Source organism: Balaenoptera borealis (assembly GCF_965194805.1).
Source record: "Balaenoptera borealis genome assembly, chromosome: 6".
NCBI lineage: Eukaryota > Metazoa > Chordata > Mammalia > Artiodactyla > Balaenopteridae > Balaenoptera > Balaenoptera borealis.
The window spans coordinates 18,000,584-18,028,303 of NC_138863.1; the positions used below are offsets into that span (position 1 = coordinate 18,000,584).

General features: G+C 50.5%; 1 protein-coding gene and 1 pseudogene across 7 annotated transcripts; one reads left to right on the plus strand and one right to left on the minus strand.

The window, feature by feature from the left end:
- Nucleotides 1–1,024: 1,024 nt before the first annotated feature.
- STK11IP (serine/threonine kinase 11 interacting protein) lies at nt 1,025–15,631 on the minus strand. 6 transcript variants are annotated; one of them, XM_082396510.1, is made up of 25 exons: nt 15,341–15,619; nt 15,086–15,171; nt 12,800–13,005; nt 12,512–12,586; nt 12,138–12,233; nt 11,632–11,739; nt 11,435–11,506; nt 10,284–10,410; nt 9,938–10,041; nt 9,713–9,808; nt 9,420–9,461; nt 9,076–9,222; nt 8,814–8,898; nt 7,963–8,268; nt 7,588–7,793; nt 7,162–7,278; nt 6,886–7,063; nt 4,991–5,215; nt 4,794–4,897; nt 3,658–3,755; nt 3,376–3,554; nt 3,088–3,169; nt 2,813–2,883; nt 2,090–2,280; nt 1,025–1,429 (listed from the first exon to the last, which is right to left on the minus strand). In XM_082396510.1, the coding sequence occupies exons 2-25, from the start codon at nt 15,144–15,146 to the stop codon at nt 1,280–1,282; spliced, it is 3,126 nt and encodes a 1,041-aa protein (XP_082252636.1). In that variant the 5' UTR covers nt 15,147–15,171; nt 15,341–15,619; the 3' UTR covers nt 1,025–1,279. The 6 variants fall into 6 exon arrangements, 5 of the variants coding, with proteins under 5 accessions (XP_082252636.1, XP_082252635.1, XP_082252634.1 ...); XM_082396509.1 differs by having other exon boundaries at nt 2,090–2,337; nt 6,922–7,063; nt 15,341–15,613; XM_082396508.1 differs by having other exon boundaries at nt 2,090–2,337; nt 15,341–15,608.
- On the plus strand, nt 15,133–27,704 carry LOC309630810 (UBX domain-containing protein 2B pseudogene; annotated as a pseudogene). Its single transcript, XR_014249513.1, has 2 exons — nt 15,133–15,201; nt 20,088–27,704. The product of XR_014249513.1 is annotated as a UBX domain-containing protein 2B pseudogene (transcript).
- Nucleotides 27,705–27,720: the final 16 nt, after the last annotated feature.

Here is a 27,720-nt window from a genome sequence, read left to right on the forward strand (position 1 = left end):
ACACTCAACCAGAGCCAGGCTTTGGGGCTCAAAGGGAGTCCCCACACTCCCTTCCCAAGCCCTTCTACCAGGACCTCTCTACACGAACGTGTGGGAGACACTACTCCCCTTGTGTTCATTCTTGGGTGCAGGAAACAGATCCCTACTCAGGCTGGGTCAAGTCAGAATAGGGGTGTATGTAGTAGTTAGGACCCTTTCAGCGGCTCGTATCTGGCTCGAATTAGCTTAAGCCAAACAGAAAAAAGGAGGGGGTCCCCATTGGCTCACACAACCTAAAATTCCAGGGCTATCTGCCTGCGGTCACACTGGACCCAAGGACTCCACGGACACCACCCAGACTTGGCCTTGCCTGCCCCAGCTCTCAGCTCTGCCTCCCTGTCTCGGCATGGTTCCACCTCCCCTCAGGGCCAGCAGCTGCAGGCTCATCCTCTCAGCAGCCCTCCTGGCGGAAACTTGCCTCTTTCTCGGTTGTTCCAGCCAAAGGCCAGGACTGGGCCTTGGTAGGCCAAACCGGGCCACATGGGAATTCCTGAACCGATCACCACAGCCACAGAGACACAGGTAAAGGAGTGGGGTCAACCCAACCAGGCCCCTGGGCTGAGTGAGGCGGTACTGGGAAGAAGGCAGGAACGGAAACCACCAGGTGCCTGCCCGGCTCCACGAACCCGCTCCCCAGTCACACTCGTATTCAGCTCCCGCTGCCAATGGCCTGAGAGTCTCGTTAGTTCCCAGCTGAAACTCAGGAGAGGGACAATGTAACTGTCCCAGCTGTTTGTTAGGCAGTGATTTCCACACCAGGCCTCATGACAGGTGCTGCTGGCTGAGGACTGGTGCCCATGGGTAGGAGTCCTACTGGATCCCATCAGCGGGGGCAAAAAGCAGGGTTGGAAGATGGGGTCTCACAGTTCAAACAAGGCTGCTTGGCCTGTCCACTGGGGAAGAGCCATGGGCGGGGCAGTTTCTGTTAGCAGTAGTAGGGGAACAGCAGGCCTCACGAGTGACACATCCAACTGCACCCATGGCATCCGGAATGGAAACAACTTTATTGATACCTGAGAAAAAGTGCAGGAGAAACATTCCTTCTGACCACTCAGCCCGTTCCCTCGGGCCAGGTCATCTAGAGGCTGGACCAGTCCTCTCACCCTGCCCCTGAGTTGTGGGTCATTTGGGGCCTTGCTGACCAGTGCCCAAAGGCCAGAGAAGTCCGCAGCCAGAGTCTGGAGAGAGAACATCTGTAGCCGTGGCTCCTGAGGCCAGGGGCGGGGCCAGCACGGCAGCCTCAATGGTCAAGGTCTAGAGCCTCTTGGGTCACAGTTCGGAGCCCGATGGAAAACAACTCCTCCCAGGGCTCCCGGATCCAGGCCAGCAGGGCCGTCAGCTGCTCCGGACACACAACATGGAGTGCCCAAAAGCTCTCCAGCCGGGACACCTGGCAGATAACCAGTAGTGAGGTGAGACTCACAAGGGCCACACCAGAGCAGGGGAGGCAGGGAAGGCCTCAGGGGGACCCACTGCCCCTCCCTGCTTCATGGCCTCTTCTCATCCCCAAGCCTGTGTCACTCCCCATAAAAGATCCTGACTCTGAGTTTTTTAAACAGAACCCAATCAGCCTTGACTGAAGGCCCCAAAAGGGCTTTCGCATTTACCACCTGGTTTCTTTAATCCTCCCTGTTTCCAGAATATCATCAGTCCTGGAGTCAATTCCAAGGAACTGCCTGGGGTTCAGTTCCTGGCTCTGCCACTTGTGACCTGGGCATGCTGGTTAACATCCCCAAGCCTCAGTGTCCTCAACTGTAACTGGACTAATAATCATAGTACCTCCTCACGTGGAGGCTGTAAAGACCACACGGCTGGCACATGGGCCCCATCAGACACGAACTCCAAGTAGCCGGGTGCTTCATTAGGGCCTCCCAGCTAACGCAAGGCTGGGTTTCAAGTCCAGGGTGTTTCCGCTGCCTACAACTGCCTCCCTCCCTACTGTCCAAACCCCGTGACAGCCTCCCGGTTCCCTGCACCCTGATCCTCGGTGTCCCCCTACCCTGACTGCCCGTGGTAAGTCCCACACGGCCCGACACACGCGCTCCCACACCTCGTCGTAGAAGACCAGCCGCAGGTCGTCCGGGGCCCCGCGATACAGCAGCACGGAGCTCAGGCTGCTGAGCGGCTGCTGCTCCCTGACACGCACCGAAGGGCCTGGCCCGGGGGCTGGGGCCTTCTCAGAGGCTTCGCCCGATGCCGCTGCAAGAGGGGGCTCCGCCTGGGACCCTATAGGGTCCTCATCTAACAGGTACAGGGTGGACAGAGTCAGCAACAGGGACACAGGGCAGGTAGAAGGCCCTGGAAGGAAAGAGGCAGGGTGAGGCCCGGAGGAGAAGGCCATGGAAGAGCCCAGATCCCCCGGGCAGCGTCCCAGCGCTGCTCAGAAGAGGAGTGACCACACTGAGGCAGCCACAATGCGGCCTGTGCCTCTGGGGGCCAAGGCCCCCCCTTTCCCAAACGCCAGGGGTCTCTAGCCTCCAAGACCTCTGAGGCCCAAGACAAAGGGAACCTGCCCGACCACCCCACCTCCCCGTGGGAAAGGACCGGCTCTCACCTTCACCACAAGGATGAGGTGGAGCAGACCCAGACGATCTGGGTCCAAAAGCAAAGGTCTCTGAGCCACGGACGACCCAGGGCACCTCCTGGCCCCTCCCAGAGAGGCCGGGAACACCGAGGCCGTTATTTGGGTGGGAAGTCCACATCCCAGCACTGAGAATTGCTACAAGGCACGGAGAGGCGCTGGGGGGCTGGGGGGCCAGGGCGGTGGCCTCACCTTCAACCAGGAATGCCCGAAGATAGAAGAACCGGAGAGGCTCCAAGGAAGGGTCTGTCTCTAGCAACGGCCTGGGGAGAAGGCGGCAGGCCCAGGAAGGAGTGGTCAGCCAGGGGATGGGAAGTACCACGAGGGGGTAGAGTGGGGAGAAGGCCAGGCCCGGGTCAGGAGGCATGGGCGCTCAGGGCCCGACCAGGGGCTTGTGGAGAGAGGGCCCGTGCTCCACGAGCAGCCGTCTGGGCCTCAGCCTGGCCTCAGCCTCCTTATCGACTCACCAGAGCCGATGCTTCGGGGTCACCTCCTCTTCCGTGGCGCTGACGCTGCTCCTCCGGGTGGGGGGCAGAGACTGCAAGACATCTGGACAGAGCCAGCCAGGGACAGGGAGCCCTCAAAGACTCCACCTCTTGCATCCCAACCTCTCAACACCTTCCCATCCTCCGCACTGCGGAACTTCCAAGAGGGATGGGTCCCGTTACCCGGCTGTCTCCGCTGCGGGCACCAGAGCTGGCGCTGTGGCCCTCGGCCCCCACCCCACCCTCCCTCCTCCCCCTTCCCTCTCTCACCCGTAAGCTCCTCCAGGAAGGCCCGGCAGTGCCTGGCATCTCGGGGCAGCAGGACACAGCCACCTGCCCCGGCCGCCCACTCCAGCCGCAGGCTCTGTCCTGCCAGGCCCAGCTCTATGCTACTCAGATCCTGCAGGGGAATGGCCAGGGTCGGCTGCAGCCAGCCAGCCGGAGGCCCGCTGTGGAGACAGTGAGGGCAGAGTGGCAGGAATGAGCGAGAGCAGAGTGAGAGCATGGGGGCCCCGGACGGACCCCTCCCTGGCCGTGGCCCCGCTCACTCACCGGATCTCCGCTGTCACCTTCAACACGTACAGCCTGTGGTCAGACACAACCGCGAGACACAGAAACTCCCCAGGGTGCCCTGCCAACACCAGTGGCACCTAAGGGGAAGAGGAAGTTGATGTCAAACAGAGAGAACCAGAGAGGCGGCTGCCAGGCTGAGGGCCGAGCTACTGGCGACACCGCGTCCATCCCAGCCTCTCCATCGGCCTTGCTCTCTGTCCCACAGCCCCGCCTGCACTCAGACCCGCGGCAGGCTCTTAGCAGGTCTCCCTGCCTGTCATCTCGCCCCCTCCAATCCACCCTCTGACAGAACAACTGTCCCCAAACACAAAACCTATTGCCACTCCCCTGCTTCCAAGGCCTGCAGTGGCTCCCGCAGGACTCAGGTTCAAGTCCAAACTCCGTGGCCGACACAAGACAATGCTCCTGAATGAGCCCTGCCTGCCTGTTCAGACTCCTCTCAGGACCCCCACCCCGTGGCTGTCCCGATCACGGCCAGTTCTCCCCACTAGCTACTCTCTCAGGCCTCCATGCATTTGCTGCTTCCTTTTCCTAGAACATTCTTTTCTTCCCTCCTCTGGAACTCATCCTTCAAGACTTGGTTTAGCCATCACCACAGGAAGGGGAGGCTTCCCTGGCCCACACAGGCTGGATCAGATGCCCCTCTACGGCCTGAGCCTGATTCCAGCGCTTGCACACCGCGTCATGACGGGCTGTTCCTCGCACCAGAAGAGAAGATGGAGGGCAAGACCAACGTCCTCTAGATCCTTAGTTTCCTGAAGCTGCTCAGAGCTCCACAGAGAGGGTCTGATGGCGTGGGGGATATACAATAATGGCCGGAGACCCCATTTACTAAGCGCCCGGGGCTGCACGAGGCAGCCTGCAGACGTCGGCTCTCCCGTGTGCTCCACACCCAGTGAGGTAGGCAGTATCCTCCCCGTGGTAGAGGGGAGACAACGGAGACTCAAATACCAAGAAACGTGTCCACAGCCACACTGAGAGCAGCTGCCCGAGTTTAAACCAGAAGCCAGACCTGGGGGCTCCAGCGCAACCGCCTGGACACACTTTGCTGTGGTGGAAAGAGGCGGGCACCCTGGTCAGTTGGGGGCACAGGGTAGAGCCAGGCTGGCACAGACCTTGAGGCAGCACTGGAACTCCTCTTGGGCATCGGTGAACACCTCGACGTCCAGGAAGAGCCGGAGTCGGTGGTCCACAGAGCGGAGGCCACAGCGCTCAGGGGCTGGGGGCAAGCGGGGGGCCGTCAGCCTGCCCCGGCCACCCTGGCTCCAGCGCCCCTCCCCCGAACACCCCGTCTCTGTTCGCCTAGACTCACGGGGGCTGAGGCTCCAACTGTGGCGGTCACGGGAGGCCGGGGCCTGAGATGGGGCACTGCCGGCCCTGGTGCTGTAGGCACTGTGGCCAGGAGGGCTGTGGCCAGGGCTCGGGGACTGCGAGGGGGCCGGCGATTGCTCTCCCTGTCCCTGTTCTCCACTGGGGGTTCCAGGGGACAGGAGAACCACGTGATCACTACCACAGTTTGGACACACAGCAGGCGATTCTGGAGGGAGGATGGGCACAGTCCCGTGAATCACACACACAGCACCACACCCCCCCCCGCTGTACTCACAGCACTCCCTCCCCACTCCCCCATCTCCAGCTCCACACGCTAGCTGCTCCGCATGCTCCCAGCCCACCTGATGCCCTCTGCAGGACCGGCTGCTGACCAATCGCTCCCCGCCCCAGTGAGGGATGAGCAAGCCCGGAGCCTCGGCCCACAGCCTCCTCAATACACCCTGCCTTCTCATCTCAGGCTGTCTCAGAGAGGGCCAAACTCAGCCAGGCCCTGCTCTGGGCCCCTCCCACAGCCTTGGGCTGGGCGTGTACTCGATGTCTGAAAGCCCCAAATCAACAGATAAGGGTCCGATTCCAGGCTCCGTTACTTGAAGGCTGTCATCTAAGCAACTCTGACAAGTCACCTAAGCGCTCTGTGCCTGGTGCCTCATCTGTGAGATGGGGATGATGAGGGTATCTACCCTAGAGGGTGGTCAGGATGAGGGAATGGAATCGGGTAAAGATTCCAGGACACAGATCAGCGATGAGAAAGGAAACATTCTTTGAGCAGCTACAACGTACTGAGGACGTGCTAGACCCTTTGACGTTGTATCAAGACTCTCCTGAGCCCGTTTTGCAAGTGAGGAAAGCAAAGATCAAATGACTGACGCACCCTGCCCGAGACCACACGGCTGGGGGGTCATAGCGGCAGCTACCGTTTGTGGAGGTCCTTGGTTCTGTGCCAGGCAACTGTGCCTGGTGCCGTTTTGTCACTTTTAAATCTCCTAACGTCATGGGGCAAGTCCATTCTCTTCTCTGCTCAGATGAGGTGACTGAGGCTCAAATCAAAGGAGAATGGAGCACACAGGAACATTCATGACGAATGCCACCACTCAAAGGACCCCCAGGGCCATGCACAGACAGGGTCGGGGCCAGCGTGGGGCTCTTTCCGTTGCACACACTGTGCTGCTGGGCCTTGGGGGGCTGCGGCTGCCAGGGCAAATTCAGGGTGGGGGATGGAGAGGGCTCAATTTTCTGAATAAAATTTAAACCCCTGCTCCAGCTGCTGCCAAGAAGGGAAAAGTGACTAATAAAAATCATACATTTCAACGCAGGTGTTACCAAGCATATTTCTTTCTTCTTCAGTGTCTTCAAAGACATGGCTTTTTGACTGGTCTGTAATGGAAAAACCTCTTGTCTTAAAGAACAGGATGTGAAGAGATGCCACGAGGCACTACTCGGTATCAAGTAGCTCACAAGGTCAGTCAGGGAAGGACAATCCAAGCCAACCCCCACAGCAGCCTACTCAGCAGCCAGAGAACCCAGCACTGCAGTGGGGGCTCAGTAGGTTTTATGTAGGTTTCTGACATATTAGTCAAAAAAAGGAGGGAAAGGCTCCAAGTTATGAAAAAATAATGGGTATGTTTAAGCAGTTACAGAGATTGTATTTCCTGACTTTAAGGGGGAAAAAAAGGATGTAATTTCTTCTTTTCTTTCTTTCTTTTTTTTTTTTTGTGAATGCGGCAGGCAGACGGTTTTAATTTTTCCTCCAGGCAGAAAAGTTGGTCCCTGCTCCTCTCTGCCCTAGGGCTCCCCCTCCCCACTCCCACCTCAAAACCATTCTCCCTGAAGTGGCAGGAGGCACGTGGGTAGGGAGGTCAAGGGCAGGGCTGGTACCTGTCTTCCGGAACAGAGGCCGCCAGCCTTCCTCACCGTCCAGTCCTGACCTGGGCTCCTCTGGCTTGAACTCATGGCCACAGCGCAGACACTGGAGTCTGCCGCTGGGTGGGTCCCTCGCCTCCCCAAGCTGATGCTTCCCCAAGGTGGCTGCTGGGCTCAACACAGCCAGCAGCTCCTGAAACAGGGCGGGCCAAACAGCGCCGTGAGCAGGACCCCAGCCCTCGGGCTTCCAACCTCCCGCAGCCTCCTGGGCCCCACGCCAGGCCCCGTCACCTGGACAGCCGCCTGGGCATCTGGCTCCAGCACCACATAGCGACGCAACTGCCGGTCGGGGCAGATGTAGGAGAAGCGGAGAACGAGGACGGGGCCCCCAGGGCGTGGATCTGAGCCCTGCGCAGGCAGAGGGGGTCGGAGGGATGAGGGTTACACTGCGAGCGTGGAGGAAAACAAAGCTCTGGACTCCGTCAGAATGCTTTTGCTGACCGCCATGCTCCAGCCCAGAAGCTCTGCTCCTCAGCCCCGCCTCCCAAGCTGCCTGGGGCCCACCTTCCCCCCTCAGCGCCCCTCCGAGGCTCTAAGCTCAGAGAGAGAGTGTGGGAAACAGGCCGCCCAGTGCCTGGCACCCAACGCCATGTTGTCAGAGTCGGCTCCCGAAAAAAGCCCGGCGTCTCTTCCAGAACCCCGGCTCCCACCGCTCACCTCGGGCACCGGCTCGCTCTGGGTCTGGGTCTCAGCCTCTATCTCAGCTGCCTCCAGACTCTGGAGCTCAAGCCGTTCCAGGGTTCGAGCCGCTTGGAGCTCCACCTCAAACAGGTGGCCGGCAGTGACCCAGAGAAAGCATTCCCTGCCCCGCAGGCCCCCGGGCCCCTCCAGGGGACACACCAACATGGGGCGGCACAGCTCCACTGAGGAGAGACCAAGAGAGGGACCCTGTGAGGAGAGACAGGCAGCCAAGACTCTGCCCCCGTGGGGTGGCCGTCCATCCCGAAAGGGTCAGCAGCCCGCACCTGGGGTCTCCTAGCCCCCAGACACGCCCGCGGCCGGGCCGCCCCCGCGCGGCCAGCGAGCACTCACCCTCCAGCTCGCTTTGCTCCTCCTCCTCTTCCTCTTTTCCTCCCTCCTCCTCTCCCTCCTCCAGCTCCTCCTCCTCCTGCGGCTCCGGCTCCACCCTGACCGCCTCTGCCTCCTCCTGTGGAGACCCCTTCTCAGGGGGCGGAGGGCCGCGCACAGCCTCTGGGCTCGGGGCGTCCGGAGGCCGGGTGCCGAGGGCAGCGGGCCCGGAGGCCTCCAGGTGATTCCTGTACTGCAGCCAGTCACGGCCAAAGCGGTCCCGGAAGCTGTTCATGAGCTCCAGCTCCCGATGCTGCTGCACAAACCGCCCTGGGCAGGCGGGGGAGTGCAGCTTAGCGAGCCCGGACCGCCACAGCCCCCGGCGGCCCCGGCCTCTTCTGAGCGGGCTCCTCCGGGTGAGCAAAAAGGGGGTGCGACGGCCGGGGGAGAGCCAGGTCAGAGGGAGCCCGTCCCAGAGCGCCTCCTGTGGGACACTGCGGTCACGTGCGCCTCAGAAGCGCGCGGCACCTGCTGCTTTGGGAGACTGGACAGACCGAGCAGCACATTTAAGGTCCTGAGACGTCCTGAAGAAACCACTTAACTCTCTCTTAACACAGCTTTTCCCAGACTGACCGGGCCACGGAATCCTTTCATCGCCTGACCTCTGACATCCAACAGAAACAGTGTTCCTTGAAAAACCCTCTGGAAAGTGCTGCCCAGGAGCAGTCTCTTCTCCTTTCCCCAGACTAAAAGGAAAGCGGAAGGACGACGAGGCCCCTCACAATGCTCCACTCCACCAAAGATAAAAGTCCTCCCAGCCAGAAGACTGGAGCGCACTGGACGGGGGCAGGGGGGCTGGCGGTGGGCTAACTCACCAGCCGGGGAGGGGTCCAGAGTCCGGGGCTCCGGGTCCGTATCACTGGGTTCCGAGATACTCGCCCGCCTCACACGGACTCGGCTCTGAGGTCAGGTAGAGGGACCACATTCTATGAAAGCCAGGGGCCTGCCACCCAACCTGCCCAAAATACCCACCCACAGGCAAGGATAAGCCCTTACTTACTCCCAGTGCATCGGCTAACCAGAGCCACCACTGAGGCACCCAACCCCGGGCACGAGGCAGCCTAGGACACCGTTTACCTTAACCTTACGAAGCAGGGGCTGGGCCACAACGCCCCCCGACGAGGGGCTGTCACTCAAGTCAGGGCCGCCGGAGGTTTCCGTGGTACTCCCCACCGGCCAGGGCAGAGGTGGGGCCATGGGGCCAAGCCCTGAGGATGGGGAGGTCTGGCGTGGGGCAACAGGAAGGAGAAAGAGGTCGGAGCCAGGGAGCACCTCTGTCCCGCCCGAGCTCACTGAGAGACGGGACACGCTTGCCAGCTGAGCAGGCGGCCCCCTCCCGCACAGCCCTCTATTTCCCTCAGCCAGTGCCCTCCCTTCACATCCTCCCAAATCGATCCCGCCATCATTCCCACCATACGAACCTGAAAATCAGTCAGTGACAAGGCCTTCCCATCAAGAAGGAACTGAGTAAAGATAAAAGGGGAGGGTAGTGTCGGTGGGGAGCACACGCCCTGGGGAGCCCCAAGCCAGGGCTGGGGGTCCTCCTAGCCCTGTAAGCACCAGCAGGGTCGGCGAGAGGGAACAGCATGATACGCAGGGGGTCCGAGGCCTTGGTCCCTAGCCTAGGGATGGGGGTGGAGAGGCAAGAGGGTGCAGGGGCTGGGGAGGCCTGGCAGGAAAGGGAAGGCAGAGTAGACGCGGGAAGACCACTCACCCCAGCAGCAGCGTCCCTGGCACGGGGTGACAAGCACCGGGCGGTGGCCGCTCGGTGCTCAGGGTGGAACCACAAAGGGTTCCCCTCCAGGCAGAGCTGGGGACAGGAAGAGGAGGCTGAGGCAGGGCTTGGGTGCCCCCGTGTGAGGAGGGATGCTGAGCAACTCAGCACGGGGGGGAGGGAGGGAAGGAAAGAGGGGCGCAAAGCTAGCTCCTGGGTCCTCACCTTGCGGAGCTCAGCCAGCAGCCACAGCGGTGACAGCTCCCTGTGTTGTTCCAGCAGGTTGTAGGCCACATCCAGGTGCCGCAGGTTCCGCAGCTGCTCTAGGCCTGGGGCAGGGGTGAGAGGGGAGGAGGGGCATGCGGGTGAGCAAGGGTGGAGGGGGTGGGGGGCAGGGTGGGGGGCGCACAGCAGAAAGGCCAGCCTGGGCACCTCAGACCTGCCCGAAGGCCGCATGAGAGGCTCTGGGGGCACACGGGTCCCAGGCCGCCGAGTCTCACACTGCCGCCGTTCCCCTCCACGTCTGCCCCGCCCTCCCCTACAGCCTGGCCGCCCCATCTCCCCCACTCACCGTGCAGGCTCTGGAGCTCATTGCCTCGCAGTATCAGGGTCCCCAGAGCAGCCCCCGAGGGTCCCATTCTCGGCACCAGACGCAGATGGTTATAGGAGATGTCCAGATGGCAGAGCTCAGACAAGTCCTGGGAGGGGGTGGGGGTGAGGAAGATTCTCTCCTTGACCAGACTCTAGTCAGGCTCCTCTGAACCCTCTTCTCGACTAGGCCTCAACCTTGACCTATAAAGACTGCAGACTGTCAGCACAAATGATTTCATCCCCCCCACTTCCCCCACATTAAGGATTGCACAAATCTACCAGTTTCTGATAGCTCCAGAACGACAACTCCAGCCCCCTTACACCACTACCCAGAAAAACTCAAGGCTGCCAGAAGGATTTAGTTTGCTCCAGCCAACGCCTGAAGATAGGGCCCAGGTCTCCCAGCCTCCATGGGACTTCGAAAAGTGCCAGTTACCAAACCAGACAGGTTTCACACAGACCAATGCCTGTTTCCTGCTCTTCGTAAATTTCCCCTTCCCTGACTTCAGAGGAACCCGTCTAGAGTTTGGTCAAGGAGAGAATCTGCTCAAGCCCCCCATCGTCCCCCTTCCCACTAGCTCACTCTCCGTTGAAAACGCCCACCGATGCACAAATCAAACTTGAGTTCAGTTCACGCTGAATAGCTTATTACTGATTAAAATAGTTTTACTACTAATTAACTATCACAAATAGTTTATTACCATTTTAACTAGTATCCAGCTTTATCTCTGACAGGGAGACATGGGAGAAGTGTTCTTCATCCTCACCACGAAAGCTACCCTTTTCTGAGCTAGGCACTGGGCTACGTAACATCAGATACCATTTACAGTCATTTTAATACTATAAAAGTACGTACTCCTAGGATGTGCACTTTACAGATAAAAAAATTGAGAGACTAATTTGTCCCAAATCACACAGGGATAGGAGTTGAGATTTGAACACTGCTTTGTCTTATGCTGGAATCTGTGCCTCCAAACAGTACCACCTCCCAGAATGCGGCTCTGAGGGGGTTAGGGGCCTGGGGGCGGGGGCAAGGGCAAGGTGGGAGCAAAAGGAGTCCAGGAGAGAGGGTCAGAGCAGAACAATCAGAGGCCCCAGTGGCACCCGCCCAGCCAGGCTGTTCCTACTCACCCTCAGGAAACCCTCACAGTCCTGGACCTGATTGTGGCTCAGGTTCAAGAAGCGCAAAGCTGACAAGAGACGCTGAGGGGGGACGGGAAAAGGAAGTGGAAAATGGGACACCCCCAGGCAGCCAACCGGCCCTCCTCCCGAAGGACCCGTCCCTGCCGTTCCCCAGTTCCCCAAAGCCCCTTCCGAGGCTCACTCACCAGGGAGCTGTCTAAGGCAGTCAGAGTGTTGTAGCTGAAGTCGGCAGAGAGCAGCGCCAGCCAGGGCAGGGCGGAGCAGAGGTCACCACCGCAGGCTGAAAGGAGCTCCTGCGCAGGCAGGCAGGTGCTGTTACCTCCACTCTCCCCTCCCTACCATGCCAAGACCACGCTCTATCAGCCGGCCGTTCATTCACTCTTTATACACTGAGCTCGGTCTGGAGATGAAGACTTAAAGAAAGCCCAGGGCCCTGTCCCCAAGGAGTTCACTGTGGGCAGAGCGGGGAGGCAGACATGAGGATATTGCATACAATATGCTAGGCGTGACTGTAAACACATGGACGGGCACAGAGTGCTGCGGGAACACAGCAGAGGGAGCAAGGACACTGGGTCCAGAGGGAGGTGGGAGGCAGGAGGCAGGGACGGCTGCAGAGAAGGCGGAACCCCAGAGCTTGGTCCTCCACGTCCCTCAGGACATGGCATCCAGGTTCACCCCTCACCCTCCTCACCTCTAATGCCTGGAGGCTCCTGCTGCAAATCAGGGTCTCCAGCTGGGAATAGATGGCACGGAGGCCATGGAGGCAGTGGAGGGGGACACCTCGGAGCTGGGGCAAGGGAAGGGAGGGAGGGAGGAAGACTGAACTTCACAGAAGACAGAGGTCTCATCCCCGCCTCCCAACAGGGAGGCAGGAAAAGATGACGAAGCCACCTATGGTTCAGGGCAGCATTAAGTGGAAGACAGTGGGTGGCACATCACTGCAGAGCAACGAGCACACTCAGGTCTGCCCCCCACACCCCACCAAAAGAGGCCACATCTCTTTCCCCGCCCCAAATGGCTGCTCAAGCTGGGTTTTGTGCACTGACATCCCCCAACACCCCATACCTCCAGCTGCCGAAGGGACTTGAATGGAAAGATTTTGATGGGCCCTGGGAGGCCAAGACCTGGGACATGGACCAGCTGAAAAAAAAAAAAACAAAAAAACACTCAGGTCACTGAGGTCCAGCACATGTCCCTTTCCTTGGCCTCTCTTCCCTAGCACTGCCAAGCACAGCTCTCACCTCATCTGAATCTGGGCCCTGCAGACTTCATGCACTCATGCCGTACCCCCAGCCCCGCCTCCACTGCTCTTTCGGGTTTTTTGTATATCCTACCCCATTCCCACCCCAGAACCTTGAGTGAAAGCGTTTTCTGCAGCACATCGAAGAGGAACTGAAGCTGGAGGATGACGGGGGAGTCGGCGGGGTGGGAAGGCAGAGCCACAAAGCCTGTCTGGCCAGGGCCCCATGGCCCCAGGTGCAGCTCAAATACGTGGTTCAGCTGCTGCAGTGTGGCAGTGGGCAGGCTCAGGGTGCTACGGCCAGACAGGACCGCATCCCCTGCAGGGAGAGGGGCAGACAGGAGGAGCATATAAGAAAAGGCTCTTTCCTTTTACTCTAAGACTTGTGACCCCAGGATACACCCACTCCAACTCATATTGTTGATCCTCCACTACAGGATCAAATTTTTTACCTCTTCCTTGCTCAAAAGTCTTCAACAGCTCTCCTCTACCTTCAAAAACTCCTAACTTTTCAGCCTGATATAGCAGACTGCTTCGCTACAAGACTCCAACTTTTCTAAATTTTCCTTCACCTTCTGCCCAAAAGAGCCTGGCCTACTCACAGTGCTGGAAATACAGTCGACTTGGTTCCCAGCTTCCTCATTTTCTGACACACCCCCTTCCACTCTGCCCAGCTTGAGACGTACCTTCTCTCCAGGAAGCTTTCTCAACACACAACACTGCTGAACTTTTCCCCATAATCACTCATTTTATATTAAAGTTGATTGCTTTATCTGTATTTTTTTTTCTGATTGCAAAAGTAACATGCGCACTTACAGAAACTTTCAAACAACACTAAAATACATGTCATGGAAATAACCACTCTATAGCACTAAGGTATTGTTATTGCTCTCCATGTTAAAACTGCTTTCTCCAATGAGACTCTCATCCTTGAGGGCATCTTTGGTATTCATTACTGCAACTAAGAAAGTACAACTACAAGGTAGGCAAAGAGGATTTTTTTTAAGTTTTTTTAAAAAATAAGGATTGACTAGAAGGATTTTGCAGAACTAGTACAGACAGGTCCCTCATACCTTTAAAATGTAATTCCTAATCGTTATATTTTATATGGAGTACAATATCAAAACCAGGAAATTGGCATTGGTACAATGTGTATATATAGATCTATGCTATTTTGCTACATGTAGATTCCTGTAACCACCACTACAATCAAGATACAAATCTATTCCATCACTGCAACACTCTCCCTCCTGCTACCTCTTTAGTCACTTGTGTCCCTGCACATGCATGCGTGCACGCGCACACACACACACCATCAGCCCTAACCCCTGGAACCAAGTCAGATTTCTGCTGAATAAATTATCAACTCCTACAACCTTGTATGAAGGATTTTCTATGTACTTAACACTGAGGATAGATACAGACAAGGTTCAAGGACTCTCCCCACCCTCAAAGAGCCTCCCAGTCTACAAGCGGAGATAAGACATGTGCACAGTTAGTACTACAAGCCAGAAAGTAAAAATGCTATAGAGATTCCACAGATACCATCAATAGGAGTGCAGAGTGATGGAAGGCAGCTAATGTTGAGTACTATGTGCCAGACATGTTACTTCATTTAAATGTCATCAGAATCTCCTAAAAAGCACTGTTAACACTCTCTTAGAAATAAGGAAATTGGACTTCAAAGAAGAATCTCGATTGAGATCATACAGCTGGTAGGAAGTTGTCCATCTGATCTAAAAGCCAATACTTGTTCTACCACAACTAATGCCATCCATTACTGAACAACGACTATGGCTCCACTGTGCCCAGGCTCCAAGGAAAGAAATTATAATAATTACTACCAATTTTGAGCACTTACTATATATGCAATCGTTGTTCTAAATGCTTTATGTGAATTAAAATTAATCCCCATAGCAACCTTTGAGATAAGTACAATCATTATGTCGTTTTCCTGGTGAGGAAAACTAAGGCTCAGAAAACTTAAACAATTTGGTCAAGTTTGAAAGAGTTGGGATTCCAACCCAGGTGGGTCTGACTTCAAATCTCGTGCTTTTAATTATGCTAAACTTAGTGCTTTGCCACAGAACGATGATTATGACCAGTCCTTGGTCTCGAGGGGCTTATGGCCAAGTAACCATCACTTCCCTCTGAGAGTATCAGAGAACGCATGAAGGAAGTGGCACTGGAGTTTGGCCTCGAGGGATGGCTAAGATCTAAACTGTCAAAAGACAAAGGACAACAGAGTGAACAAACCCCGGAGGAGTAAAGAAATGAATTCTTCGCCACCCAAACCCTCGTGACCCTAAACAGCTGTAACCCCATGACTCTTACGGGGCGTTTCTCTGGGAGGTAGGAAGTACCCCATCTCGCCCCAGCCCAACCGGAAGTCTACTCACCGTACTCACGCAGCAGCCCAGCGAGCTTCCACACCAGGGAGTCCCGCGGGGCGGTAGTCATGGCCACAGGACGCTGGGGGCGGAGCCTGAGCAAAGAGGAAGCGGAAGAGCTTCAGGTGGGTGGTAGTGCCAAATGGCCAAGACGTCCGCGCAAACCGAGGCCTCGCGGAGAGAAAAAAAACAAAAAGGAGAGCGAGTAAGAGCTCCTCCTTGGTGCCCTTTCAAGGAGCATAAGGTCTAGCCAGCCAGACTTACCTTCCTGTATAATCCTGCCACCAGCTCTGCTTCCCGGCGCCTATCAATAATGGATAGGAAGTCCCGCCCCGGAAGAAAGGCGCGCGGGAGGGACGGCCGTAAAGCAGGCCGCCGCTGCCGGAAACCACGCCCTAAGTCGTGCGAACGTGTCGGATGGGGGGCGGTGCCCACTGGTTCTGTCAGGGGCGGGCCTTCTGCGGTGGCAGCTGCTTGAGCCCAGACCACTGCTGCAAGTTGGGCCTCCGTCGACCCCGCCCAGCTGTAGGCGCTGCACCTCCTGAGACGCCCGCTGGGCTCGGCGGTGCTCCTCCGAGCCAGTGAGGAAAATCTGACTCCTTGTTTGCAAACTGGGCGGGGAAGCAAAGTTTAGAGAAAAGGAATTTTCTGTTAGTAAGGAAAAGACTCGTCCAAAGAGAACACTCCTTTTTCAATTAAAGGAGAGCGTGTCCGCCATGGAGGGACTTTTTTTGACATGTGTGAAAGAGCTGGAGCTGGCGGAGGTGCCATTTCTGGGGTTTCTTTGACAGTTTTTACTTAATCTCGCTCCAGACTCGCTTTTCTTTTTTGCTTCATCAATATCGGGCTCTCTCATTAGCGCTTGTTAGCCCTCCACGTGCACCTCGTCCTTTGTTTTTTTTTGTTGCTGTTGTTTTTACTTTGTTTTCTAACAGCTGAATTTAAAAGTTGTTATTGTTTCGGGTTTGAAAATGAGAAAACGGATTCACAAAGCTTAGGTTACTTGGGAAGGTCGTTCAATTAGTAACCGATATTGCTGAGACTGCCAAGTTCCCGTTGTAGCTTTCACCTGGCTCCTGGTCAAATAACAGACGTCGACTACAGAATTAGATTAAGAATAATGTCTCTTAACAGAATTTCTTGTTTTCAAGGAGGGTTTGGTTGGTTGGTTGGTTGGGTTTTTTTAATGTAGTGCCCAATTTTCTGATTTATTTTCAGAATGAATCGTAAGCCAGTTGAGAGTAGGAATAAGGAATAAGGTCATAGTCATCTTTATCCCAAGTTGCAAAATTTGAAGGATCTTCTTTTCTGAAGACAAATTATTTGAAATGGCAAGTTATGCCACTAAAGCACACAGTTTGGCGAAGAGGAAGCACGTCATGATCAGCGAAGCAGTATAGAAATATGAAGTAAAAGTAGGACCTCGATATATATATATATATATATATATATTTTTTTTTATTGGAGTATAGTTGCTTTACAATATTGTGTTAGTTTACCCTGTACCGCAAAGTGAGTCAGCTATACCTGTACATATATCCCCTCTTTTTTGGATTTCCTTCTCATTTAGGTCACCACAGAGCATTGAGTAGAATTCCCTGTGCTCTACAGTAGGTTTCAATATATTTCTGTTGAATTATTAATCCCATAAGGGTGATGATTGTCAGTCCCTGTTTATCAATCGCCTGGAACCCGGGAGGTCGGATTCTCCCATACTGTTACTGCTAATTCTATCCTTTTTAGACAAGAAGAGACAGATTCTTTTGATGTTTCTGACACTGTAGTGCTTTGAAATCAATTTCAGGGGTGCCTCTCCAGCCCACATCGTTTTTCACCATTCCTGTGGGTAGCCCCTATAGCCATATTTGTTCTGCATCCCCTTGAATGTATAAGGGGGACAAAGAGCAGCAAAGAAAGCTGAACTACAGAGGGAGAGGAAACCATCTCCCGAGAGAAGCAACAAGAAGAGACCAAGCAGTTCTTTTTTCCAGCCCTGTGTGAGGCCCACTCCCCTTTCTGCCCTTGGCCTGCAGGGGAGGCCTTGGCCACCTTCCAAAGAATTCTCCCCACCCCACCCCTTTTTTTTCCCCTAAGTTAGTTTGAGTGTATTTCTGTAAAGTGCTACCATAAGGACCTGGACTAAAACAAAACCTTTGCAAAAACTTAAAGTCTGAAAGGGAAAAAAATTATCCGTTCACCATAACAGAAAAAGAGAGAACCTACAACATTTTGAGAAATATGCCATCTATATATGAGGAAAACCGGAGAACTTTAAGGACGTTAGAAATGACCTAAGTAATTGAAAGATAACATGTTCCTGATGAGAAGATTCAGTATTATAATGATGTCAATTTAATGCAGTTTCCATCACAATTTCAATGGGAAGATTTTGGAACTTGACAAGTTGATTCTTAAATTCCTCTGGAAGACCAAACATATGAGCACTGCCAAGAAACTTTGAGGGGGAAAAAAGAATAAGAGGCACTTAGAGGGGACTTGCCCTACCAGATAACAAAATGTCCTATAAAGCCACAGTAACCAAAGCAGCACGATACTGACAAAGAGATAGACAAATATTGACAGAAACAACCAAGATTACATGGGGATTTTTTTTTTTACTATCCATGATAAAATTGATTTTAATGGTATAAAAAAAAAGTGAGTTGTTCAATAATTTTGGGACAACTAGCTGTCCATGTGAAAAAAACTAAGTTCCTTCCCTTACACCACACACATTAAATTCCAGGAGGATTAAAGAGCTAAACATTATTTAAAAAATTAAATGTAAGGACTCTAAAGTTTGAATTTCAAATTCACCTCTTAAAGAATTATCTTTATTAAAAAGGCATGCAATGCCATTTCAAAAAAAAAATTGTCCTTAGAAAGTAATATAATATACAGGGCTTGCTACTGCATAATTTCATATTACCATGAATGAAATTATGTTCCTCAAAGAAATGCCATGACATCATGCTCTTAATTTACAAACACTCTTCTGGGTTTTATTCCACAGGAATAACACTCCACCTAAAATCAGAAATGTGCATCAGGTTTCAGCCCCATGTTATTGTGTGAGGAGGAAAGTGAGTTGTAAGCGGTAGCTTTCCTACCACCCCTAAGTTCCCTGGGGTAGCATCTGCAAAATGCTTGTTACCAAAGGGGTAAGGGAAGGTGTGCTGGTTATAACTTAGGCAATAGGAATGGAGAGAAGGAAAGAGAGGGTATCTTCATACAAGAATGACAAAATCAGCTTCCAGAGAATAGAAACTTCAGCATCCTGGTCCAAAGCTTGCTTGTTTCTGCTGCCTTGGAGCATGCAATCCCCTGGATGGTTGCCCATGGGGGAACAGAAGTTCATCTTTGGGACATGAGCCATTGTCTCCGATCTGGACCTCACCACTCTGGCACTACAGACTCCTGCAGCAGATCGGATAACCGAAACCTAAGGATTCCTCCATAATGAAAATTTCACACTTGAAATTGCATTGTGGGTAGGGAGGGTGAAATTGGATGATTTCTTTGTTTCCTCAACTAGGTATCTTCATGGATCAGGAAGGCAGCAGGGGAGGGGGACACAATGGAAGGGAATGAAGAGGTGCATATATTACCTCCAAAAATAGATTTTGGTAAAAGAGTTTGCACTACTTTGTCTGTGTGCCTGGCCCCCTCATCCCCAGGACTGAGTGGTCAGAGGCAGTTCTTTCTATGTTAGTAACCACATACCATGTCTCTTGGCTCTGCTGCCAGACTGAGCCACAAAAGACTGGTCCAGGCATTGACCAAGTCACCAAAATCAAACATATGGGACAAATAAGCAGTACTGGAGGAGATCTGGCATGAGAACTCTGCTTTGGACCGTGACCAAGCATCCTGCCTGGTTCCAGGAGAGACTGAATGTGAGGCGCACAGAGGGAAATCTGGAGAGGCAGAAGCCAAGTTCAATGCGAAATCAGAGAAGCCAGAGCCTGAGAATGGCTGGCTGAAAAGCCACAAAATAACAATATTTCAGTGACCCAACAGCAGCCATGGTCACCCAGCCCAAGAGGAATTTGCAGTTCTGCACAAAATACATTGAGGGATTCCCTGAGTGGCTTTATAGAAAACCTGAGGTCACCTGAGGGTGCCTTTAATTCTTTTCATTATCTAGCCTGGAAACCCACGGAATCATCTGAGAAGGGGGTTAAGAAGGGCTATAAGAAAGATCGGCCTTGTGCTTAATTCAGAACACAGAAAGGAAAAGATGAGATGAAAACTACATTCCCCATTCAAGCTGGTGGGAAAACAGCAAAAGCCTGACTGGAAATGTGAATGGAGGCAGCTATGGAGAAGAGAAGAAAGCAGGCAGAATCCCGGAGAGGAAGAAAAAGTCACTGTTTCAGGCATAACCCAGGGAAGGCCTGTTGGTAAAGTCAGGTACTTATGTGCCAAGTGTCTTCCATCTCAATTCTGCCTACACGCAGGGCTGAAGAGACAAGAGAAATGGTCCACAGCAAGGGAAGAAGCTGCAAATGGAATAGCAATAAAACCTGCTAAGGGAAAACAAGAGACAAGTGAGATCAGAGGGATTAGAGTCTCCAGGACCAGGGGAAGGGGAAAGGCAGAGCCTGCTTTGGAATCTCAGAGCCTCTGTAGAACCTCAAATTCAGAGCAGTCTTTCATTCTTTCATTCGTTCAACCAATATTTACTGAGCACTGACTATGTGCGAGATCCGGTGCTGGGTTCCAGGTAAATACCGGTGACAACAGTATGGCTCTTGTTCTCAAGAGCTGGCAGTGTGGTGGAAGAGAGACTCCAGTAATCACATCTCAGCATTGTATTCGCTTCCTATTGCCGCTGTAACAAATTACACCAAACAGTTGCTTGAAACAACACATATTTATTATCTTATAGTTCTGAAGATCAGAAGTCCAAAATGGGCTAAGTCTCACTGGGCTAAAAATTAAGGTGTCAGCGGGGCTTTGTTACTTTCAGGAGGCTCCAGGGTAGAATCTGTTTTCTTGTCTTTTCCAGCTTCAAGAGGCTGCCTGCTTCCCTGGCTCATGGCCCCTTCCATCTTCACAGCCGGCAGTGACTGATTGAGTCTTTCTCACATCACATCACCCTGACACTGACTCTGCCACCATCTTCCGCATTTAAGGACCCTTGTGATTACACTGGGCCCACCTGGATAATCCGAGGTAATCATCCTATTCTCAGGTCAGTTGATTAACAACTTTAATTCATCCACAATCTCACTTCTCCCTTGCCATATAACATAACATTTTTTTTTAATAAAGACTCTTTATTTTAATACAAGCCCAATACAATTATTTATTTATTTTTATTTTTGGCTGTGTTGGGTCTTCGTTTCTGTGCGAGGGCTTTCTCTAGTTGCGGCGAGCGGGGGCCACTCTTCATCGCGGTATGCAGGCCTCTCACTGTCGCGGCCTCTCTTGTTGCAGAGCACAGGCTCCAGACACACAGGCTCAGTAGCTGTGGCTCACGGGCCCAGTTGCTCCGCGGCATGTGGGATCTTCCCAGACCAGGGCTCAAACCCGGGTCCCATGCATTGGCAGGCAGACTCTCAACCTCTGTGCCACCAGGGAAGCCCTAACATAATATTTTTAACTAAATAAATTTGACATATAACATTGTGTAAATTTAGAGTGTAGGTATAACATTTGCCCAGATTCTGGAGATTAGGACATAGACATCTTTGGGGGAGGGGGCCATTATGCTGTCTATCACAAACATGATGCATGTTATGGTAGAGACAGTGCTATGGGAGATGGTTCCTGTCCAAAACTGCAAACTGAATACATGCTGCAGCCTCTACCTCCCATCCCAAATGGTTACAAATAACAGAAAACATATAAAAATAAGTAAATAAATTCATAATCATCCTGGACAACAAGGAGAGCACTTGGTGGGCCAGAAATCATGAGGAATCCCTGAAAGAAGGATGGCAGGTGCAAATTAGTCAGAGAAGAAAACCACAGCTCAAAATGTGCATAGCAGTAGACTGCCATAGGAGTTGAAAACAGCCCCAAGAGCACTCCGTGCCCAGAGAGGGCGGATCCTGAGAGGTCCCGGGCTCAGGAGCCATCAACAGCACACTGATTTTTCAGCATGCCACAGCATGTCAGCCATTCCACACACACTCCCCCTTCTTGTCTCCTGGGGCCGAGAAATTCCAGCAGGATTGTCTGCCTTCAGGTAGGAGCAGTGGATATAAGACCATTAGATGGAGAGAAAGGACAGTGTTCCTGTTGACTGGTGACACATAGGAGGTAAAGGGAGCAGCCATTTGCAGAAGATGAGCCACCAAAACACCCTACCTCGCAGCATATCCCCCAACAGCCAACAGTAACTGACAAGATTTTGATGTACACCATGACATTATCTCATACCCCTTTTGCTAAGGAGGGTACAAACAATCAGACTGGAATCTGCGGTAAAGGGTGAGCCTCCAACCAATAATCACCAAACATTGGGAGAAAGTCAACATCTTAAAAGAGATATCAATGCATAGAGGAGCTTTCATGCAGTGAAATAGATCACAGAGCATGACCAAGACTTTAGAATAATTGTAGCATTCTTGGGTGGAAAAGGATATCACACTGATTTTTTTAAATCAACTGAAAAATTGAACATGATTCTGAAGCAACAAAATCCTCAAAAGAATGATCAGAATAAGCACAGCTAAAGGGTACATGTGTGACCCGGAGGACTGAGTATGTTTTTCTATCACATAGCCCAACACCAAATATGCAAAGTATTTTATTTTTTTAAAAGCTATGATACACAGAGGATCGATCTAACACTTTCAATATCAGCTAATAATAAAGTTCTGAAGAAGAAAATAGAAAGAATATGAGAGGAAGTTATACTCAAATAAAGAACGAAATATCCTAGAATTGAAGAAAAACATGAATCTTCAGTTTGAAAGGGCCCACCAAATGCCAGTTAGGATCCCTTTTTCAAACTAACATGAGATCTAGTGTGATGCAATTTCAGATGCCATGGTAAGGAGGAAATCTTGAAAACTTCCAATGAGGGGGAAAAAAAAAAAAAGATGAACTACAAAGGTGTGAGAATCATATAGACGTTAAGTCTCATTGAAAAACAGGACACAAGAAGCAAAGGGAGAGAATTTTTCAAAATTCAGAGGAAAAATAACTTTGACTCTAGAATTACATACACAGCCCAACCATCATTCAAGTGCAAAAATAAAAGGACTTTTTCTGTAGTGGGGGACTCAGAAAGTTTATCACCTACAGACTTGCTCTGAAATAAATAATAAAAGAGGATAGATCAGTACCAAGAAAAAGGAGCCCAAGAAAAAGAAGTGAGAGGCAAAAAGCAATGGTGAGCAAAGACTTTAGTAAATTTGTTCAAACTAAAGAGTAGGACAAAATGGGGGGGAGGGGATGGAGAGAAACATTAAAAGGATAAGAAGCCAGGGAACTAGTGGAAAATGGCCAAGGCAGCACCTAGCCCGCAGAGTTGGGAGAGGAGGTCTTCAGGGCTGTGGCCCCCAAAAGCGCAGGATTTGCAGAATTTAATAAGAATATGAAGAGCTTGCAAAAAAAAAACAAACCTGAAAACAACCAAAGCGATGATGTATCAAGAAATAAATTGGCCTTAGCAGAATTATATGAAGTGAAATGCAAATCTTCCTAATCTGATAGACCTAAAGTTACAGTCTTTAAAAGCCCACAAATGCTACCCCAAATGTTTTCTCACTACTGGGGAGATGTTCATTTGTTTAAGGTGCTGACCACCACATCGTTCCATAGTAAGGTTCTATTCAAGTGAACATGGGTACAGTGGATTACATATAATTCGACCTTCTACTGGGCAAATTGTGAATGAACTTTTCAAAGAGGCGAGGGAACATGGGACTGTCCCTCTGAATTAAGCCTCAAGAGCTTCGGGTGATGACAAATCTAAGTCATCTACAGGTGGAGGATACAGATTGGGTCATTCCTTTTGTAAGCGATCTGAATGCATCATTGGAGAAAATCAGCTTCACGATATCAGATTCTGCTTAAACTGTGAAGCAACAGTTTCAGTTTAGATGATGGAGAACTGAGACCTTACAACGAACCCAACAAATGCTCAGTTTCTTGAGTCTGTTAAGGGAAGGGTGACTCTCTTTGCATGTATACCTGAAATTCAGCAACTAATATTAGAAATCCTTTAAAGTGGCATTATTGCTGGCAGAAGATTGCAAAAGAAATTCCTCTGGCGCTTCTGCAACTGGTTCAGAATGGCCAAGTGAATTTGGATATGGAGGATCATCAAGATCAAGAATACATACAACCTAGAATAAGGTTCAAGGCTTTTAGTAGAGAAAGCAAAAACTTGGAAGCCTTACACCTGAAATAGTCAATACACCTTCCTCCCCAGAAGAGAAGTCAATACTTAATGCAGTTGTTCCTGTTGACGATTCCGTGCCAATGACAAAAATTCTAATCAGGTTAGCCAATGAGAGTCATTTGATACATTGCACACAGGATCCTGGATGTTCCGGACTTTATTGTACAGTCCCATCCTGAATCTGCAACTCTTGACTTTATTCTTGGACTTCATTTCCAGAGAGCTCACTGATGAAAGCCTGAAACAGATATTCTTAAGAATATCCAAGCAGTAGCAGATCGGAAAGATGATGTGCCGTATTAATAAGAAACATACTTCCAGCATAAAAACAATCAAATTATTTTTATTACTTTACAGATACATTTTGGTTTTATTCTTATTCTGTTTTCCAGCCTTAGTATAGATACATTTGGACTAGGAATAGATCTTGAGATAAATATGTTTTAGTTTTATGTTGATAATGTTTAAACATCCAGGCAAACCGGTTTGTTACATGCTCAGTGTTAATGTAACCACATTTGTTTGCAGGAAAAAAAAAAACGAACAAAACCCCTTTTTGATAAATCATTTGGTAGAATTTGCATTAAAGTTTCTCGATGCTGCCTTGACCAACAGCCATTAAGAAACTTTTTTGTCAAATAAGTTTTTTTGATATATACTGAAAAGTATTTGTATTCTTATTTTGAACTAGTTTGATCATTCAATAATTATTTCTCCTATTAAGATTTTATGCATTTTTGACTTATTGATTTAGCCATATCACTAGTATCAAAAAATACAGCTTGGCATTTTTACCTATAGAGCTATGACCATCATAAACTAGAAACAAAAAGACATTAAGTTCAGCAATCCTTGGGAATATGTGTTAAACAGCACTTTAAAATCAAATGATTACAATCCCTTTCAGAGCCTGTCTTGATCACATTCATTTTTTCATTCAACATATTTTTCTAGGGGACACACTATGTTAACACTATTCTAACTGCTCAACCCAGAATATATTCTACTCCAAGACAAAACTAGTGTAGAAATTCAGGAATGTATTTTTTGTGAAACATACTGGATCTAAAGAATGACCAGCATAAATATTCTAAATTGTACTGAAGCCAAGTATTTCCTGGATGAGGCAGACTACATCAGGAATGATAGAAAAGGGTTTTCTTCTTCCCAGACACCACCTCATCTTTGGTCACTGTTTCTGGTTAGTTTTCTGTTACTGCCGTAACAGATCACTACAAATTTAGTGGCTTAAAAGAACACAGATTAATGATTTTACGATTATGTAGAAGTCTGGTATGGGTCTCGCTGGGCTAAAATCAAGGTGACGGCAGGACTGCATTCCTTTCAAGAGGCTCTGAGGGAGAATCATTTCCTTGCCTTTCCAGCTTCTAGAGGCTGCTTGTATTCCTTGGCTTTTGGCCTTCTTCCATCTTCAAAGCTAGCAACATTGCATCTCTGATTTGTCCCTATCATCACAACTCTCTGACAGCAGCCAGGAAAGATTCTCTGTCTTTAAGGGCTCATGGGATTCGATTGGGCTCACTGGATAATCCACAATTATCTCCCCCCACCTTAAGGTCTGTAGTAACCTTAATCACATCTGCAAAGTCCCCTTTGCCATGTAAAGTAACAAATCACAGGCTCTTTCTGGAGACTGCAGGAGAGAATCTGTTCTTTGCTTCTTCCAACCTGTAGAGGCTGCTGGCATCCCTTAGCTCATGACTGGATCACTCCAAGTCTGCAAGGGTAGGTGTAGGGTCTATTGTAAAGGGCTGTTATACCACACAAAGCAGGTTGAACTTTGGGTAGACAAGTTTTTCAGTCACCTAAGGGACAAAATCACCAAAGAAGTTATCCTCTCGGCACCAGGTGTGACATGCACTGGAGAGGTACGGAGTGACTGCTTAGAGACTGGTTAAGGAGGCTGCTGAATTGCTCAATCAGGAATCGCCCTTTAGAATGTAAATTGGTGCAGCCACTATGGAAAACACTATGGAGGTTCCTTAAAAAACTAAAAATAGAGCTACCATATGATCCAGCAATCCCACTCCTGGGCATATATCCAGAAAAGACAAAAACTCTAATTCAAAAAGATGCATGTACCCAGTGTTCATAGCAGCACTATTTACAGTAGCCAAGACATGGGAACAACCCAAATGCCCATCAACAGGTGATTGGTTTAAGATGTAGTGTGTGTATATATATATACCCATATATATGTGTGTGTATATATATATGAATATTATATATATAATGGAATATTAGTCATAAAAAAGGATGAAATATTGCCATTTGCAGCAACATGGATGATCCTAGAGAATATCATACTAAGTGAAGTAAGTCAGAGAAAGGCAAATATTATATGATATCACTTACATGTGGAATCTAAAAAGTAATACAAATTAATCTATATACAAAGCAGAAACAGACTCATAGACATAGAAAACAAACTTATGGTTACCAAAGGGGAAAGGGAGTGGGGGAGAGGGATAAATTAGGAGTATGGGATTAACAGATACAAATTGCCATACATAAATTAGATAAGCTACAGGGATTTACTGTATAACACAGGGAACTATATTCAATACCTTGTAATAACCTATAATGGAAAATAATCTGAAAAAATATGTATATAACTGAATCACTTTGCTGTACACCTGAAACTAACACAATATTATAAATCAATTATACTTCAATTAAAAAAAAAAGAATTTCCCCTTAAATGGCAAAATAGTGTCTATGTAGAAAGAGAGAAAGGGCTTGATTTGAGAGGTAATTAGGAGGAGGAACCAGCAGTACTTTTCTTTCAGCATCTATCCCACCTTTGTGTGGTAATTGCACTCTACTTTGGGGAAGCAGGTGATAACTTCACCTTGTGCTTTAGGCTCTGGACTCCAGGGGTAGGACACATGATCTAAGTCATTAACTTATTCTGTTCCCTCAGCCACCTTTCCTGGAGGAGCACATGACCCTAATCAGGACAGTCAGGCCACCAAGACCCAATCTGGGACTTCTATAAGCAGACTCCCTCCTGCTAGACCAAGTGGTGTGATGATGAGAGCCTGGAACTGCCCAGGCTGCCTTGGACCTGGGATGGAGCTCACTCAGGGGATGTAGAGCCTATAGCTGGATCCTGGTACAGTAGTGTCTTTTGACCCCAGAATCAAGCCATACCTTAGCCAGCTATGCTTGTGGACTTGTCATAAGCCAGTGATTTTTTTAATTCTATTTTTTTTTTGGTCTAAGCCAGTTTGAGTTGAATTTTCTGTTCAATTTGTCTCTGAATGAAGATTATTCAAAATGTCTCTAATGATTACCATTGGGAACAGGGAAAATCTCTGAAGTCTACTGCTTTTAGTCTCATGGCCAGGAGTGAAGACAGATTTTCTTAGCCACTGTTGGCCCCTCTTAGGGAGGGGTGGACATTTCTTCCTGACTTGCTAAGTTAGTGGAATCAAAGGCCTTAGAGACCCTGGAAGGGTGGCCCAGACCAGTGACTCCCAGACTTTAGGATTTCACAGATTTCAGCAGCAAAATTACAAAGAAAACTCTTAGGATCCAAATTAGAATTGCCAAGTTTTAATTTTGTTAAGTAAAAACTTAAAAACAAACAAACAAACAAAACCCCTACCGTCTACCATCACTATAATATCATAAAAGAAATAACATACTGACACACATACACACACAGGAAGGATAATTTTAGAATACAGGGCAGCCCTTTAAAAAGAATACCTTTGGCTTTGTGAAAGTTACTATGTGGCACTCATTTCTCTCACTCTGTGTCAGATGTGTGAAAACACTTCCCTAGCAACACCCATCTGCTAACTGGCCTAGTAGAGAACCCTGTGGCCCTAGGTAGAGTGTCCCCAGCCCTCAGATGACATCCACATCCCTGGCACAGGGCAAGCCTGGACATCACAGGGTCCTAGACGGCCCCAGCAGGAAGAGGGAGCATCCTAAGCCTAGTAGGAGGATTGAAGATCCCAGGGACAAGCCTCGCTCAGGGCAGGGGGGACCAGGCAAGGGAAGCCAGACAGGGAGAGAGCGGTGCTTAGACGGCCTTGAGGAAAATCTCCCATTCCCACCACTGGCCCAGCCCAACCAGCCCTCTCCCCAGTCCCCCGCCTGAGTAGGGAGCCCAGGGGCCCTGAGCACAGCAGTTGCAATGCTGGGTGTCGATGAAGGTGCTGGGAGAGACCCAGGTCTGTGAACAGGCAGGTTCCCAATTCCCTAGCAGCAGCAGCAACTGAGACTGGGCCTCATGCAGTCGGAGTGGGCT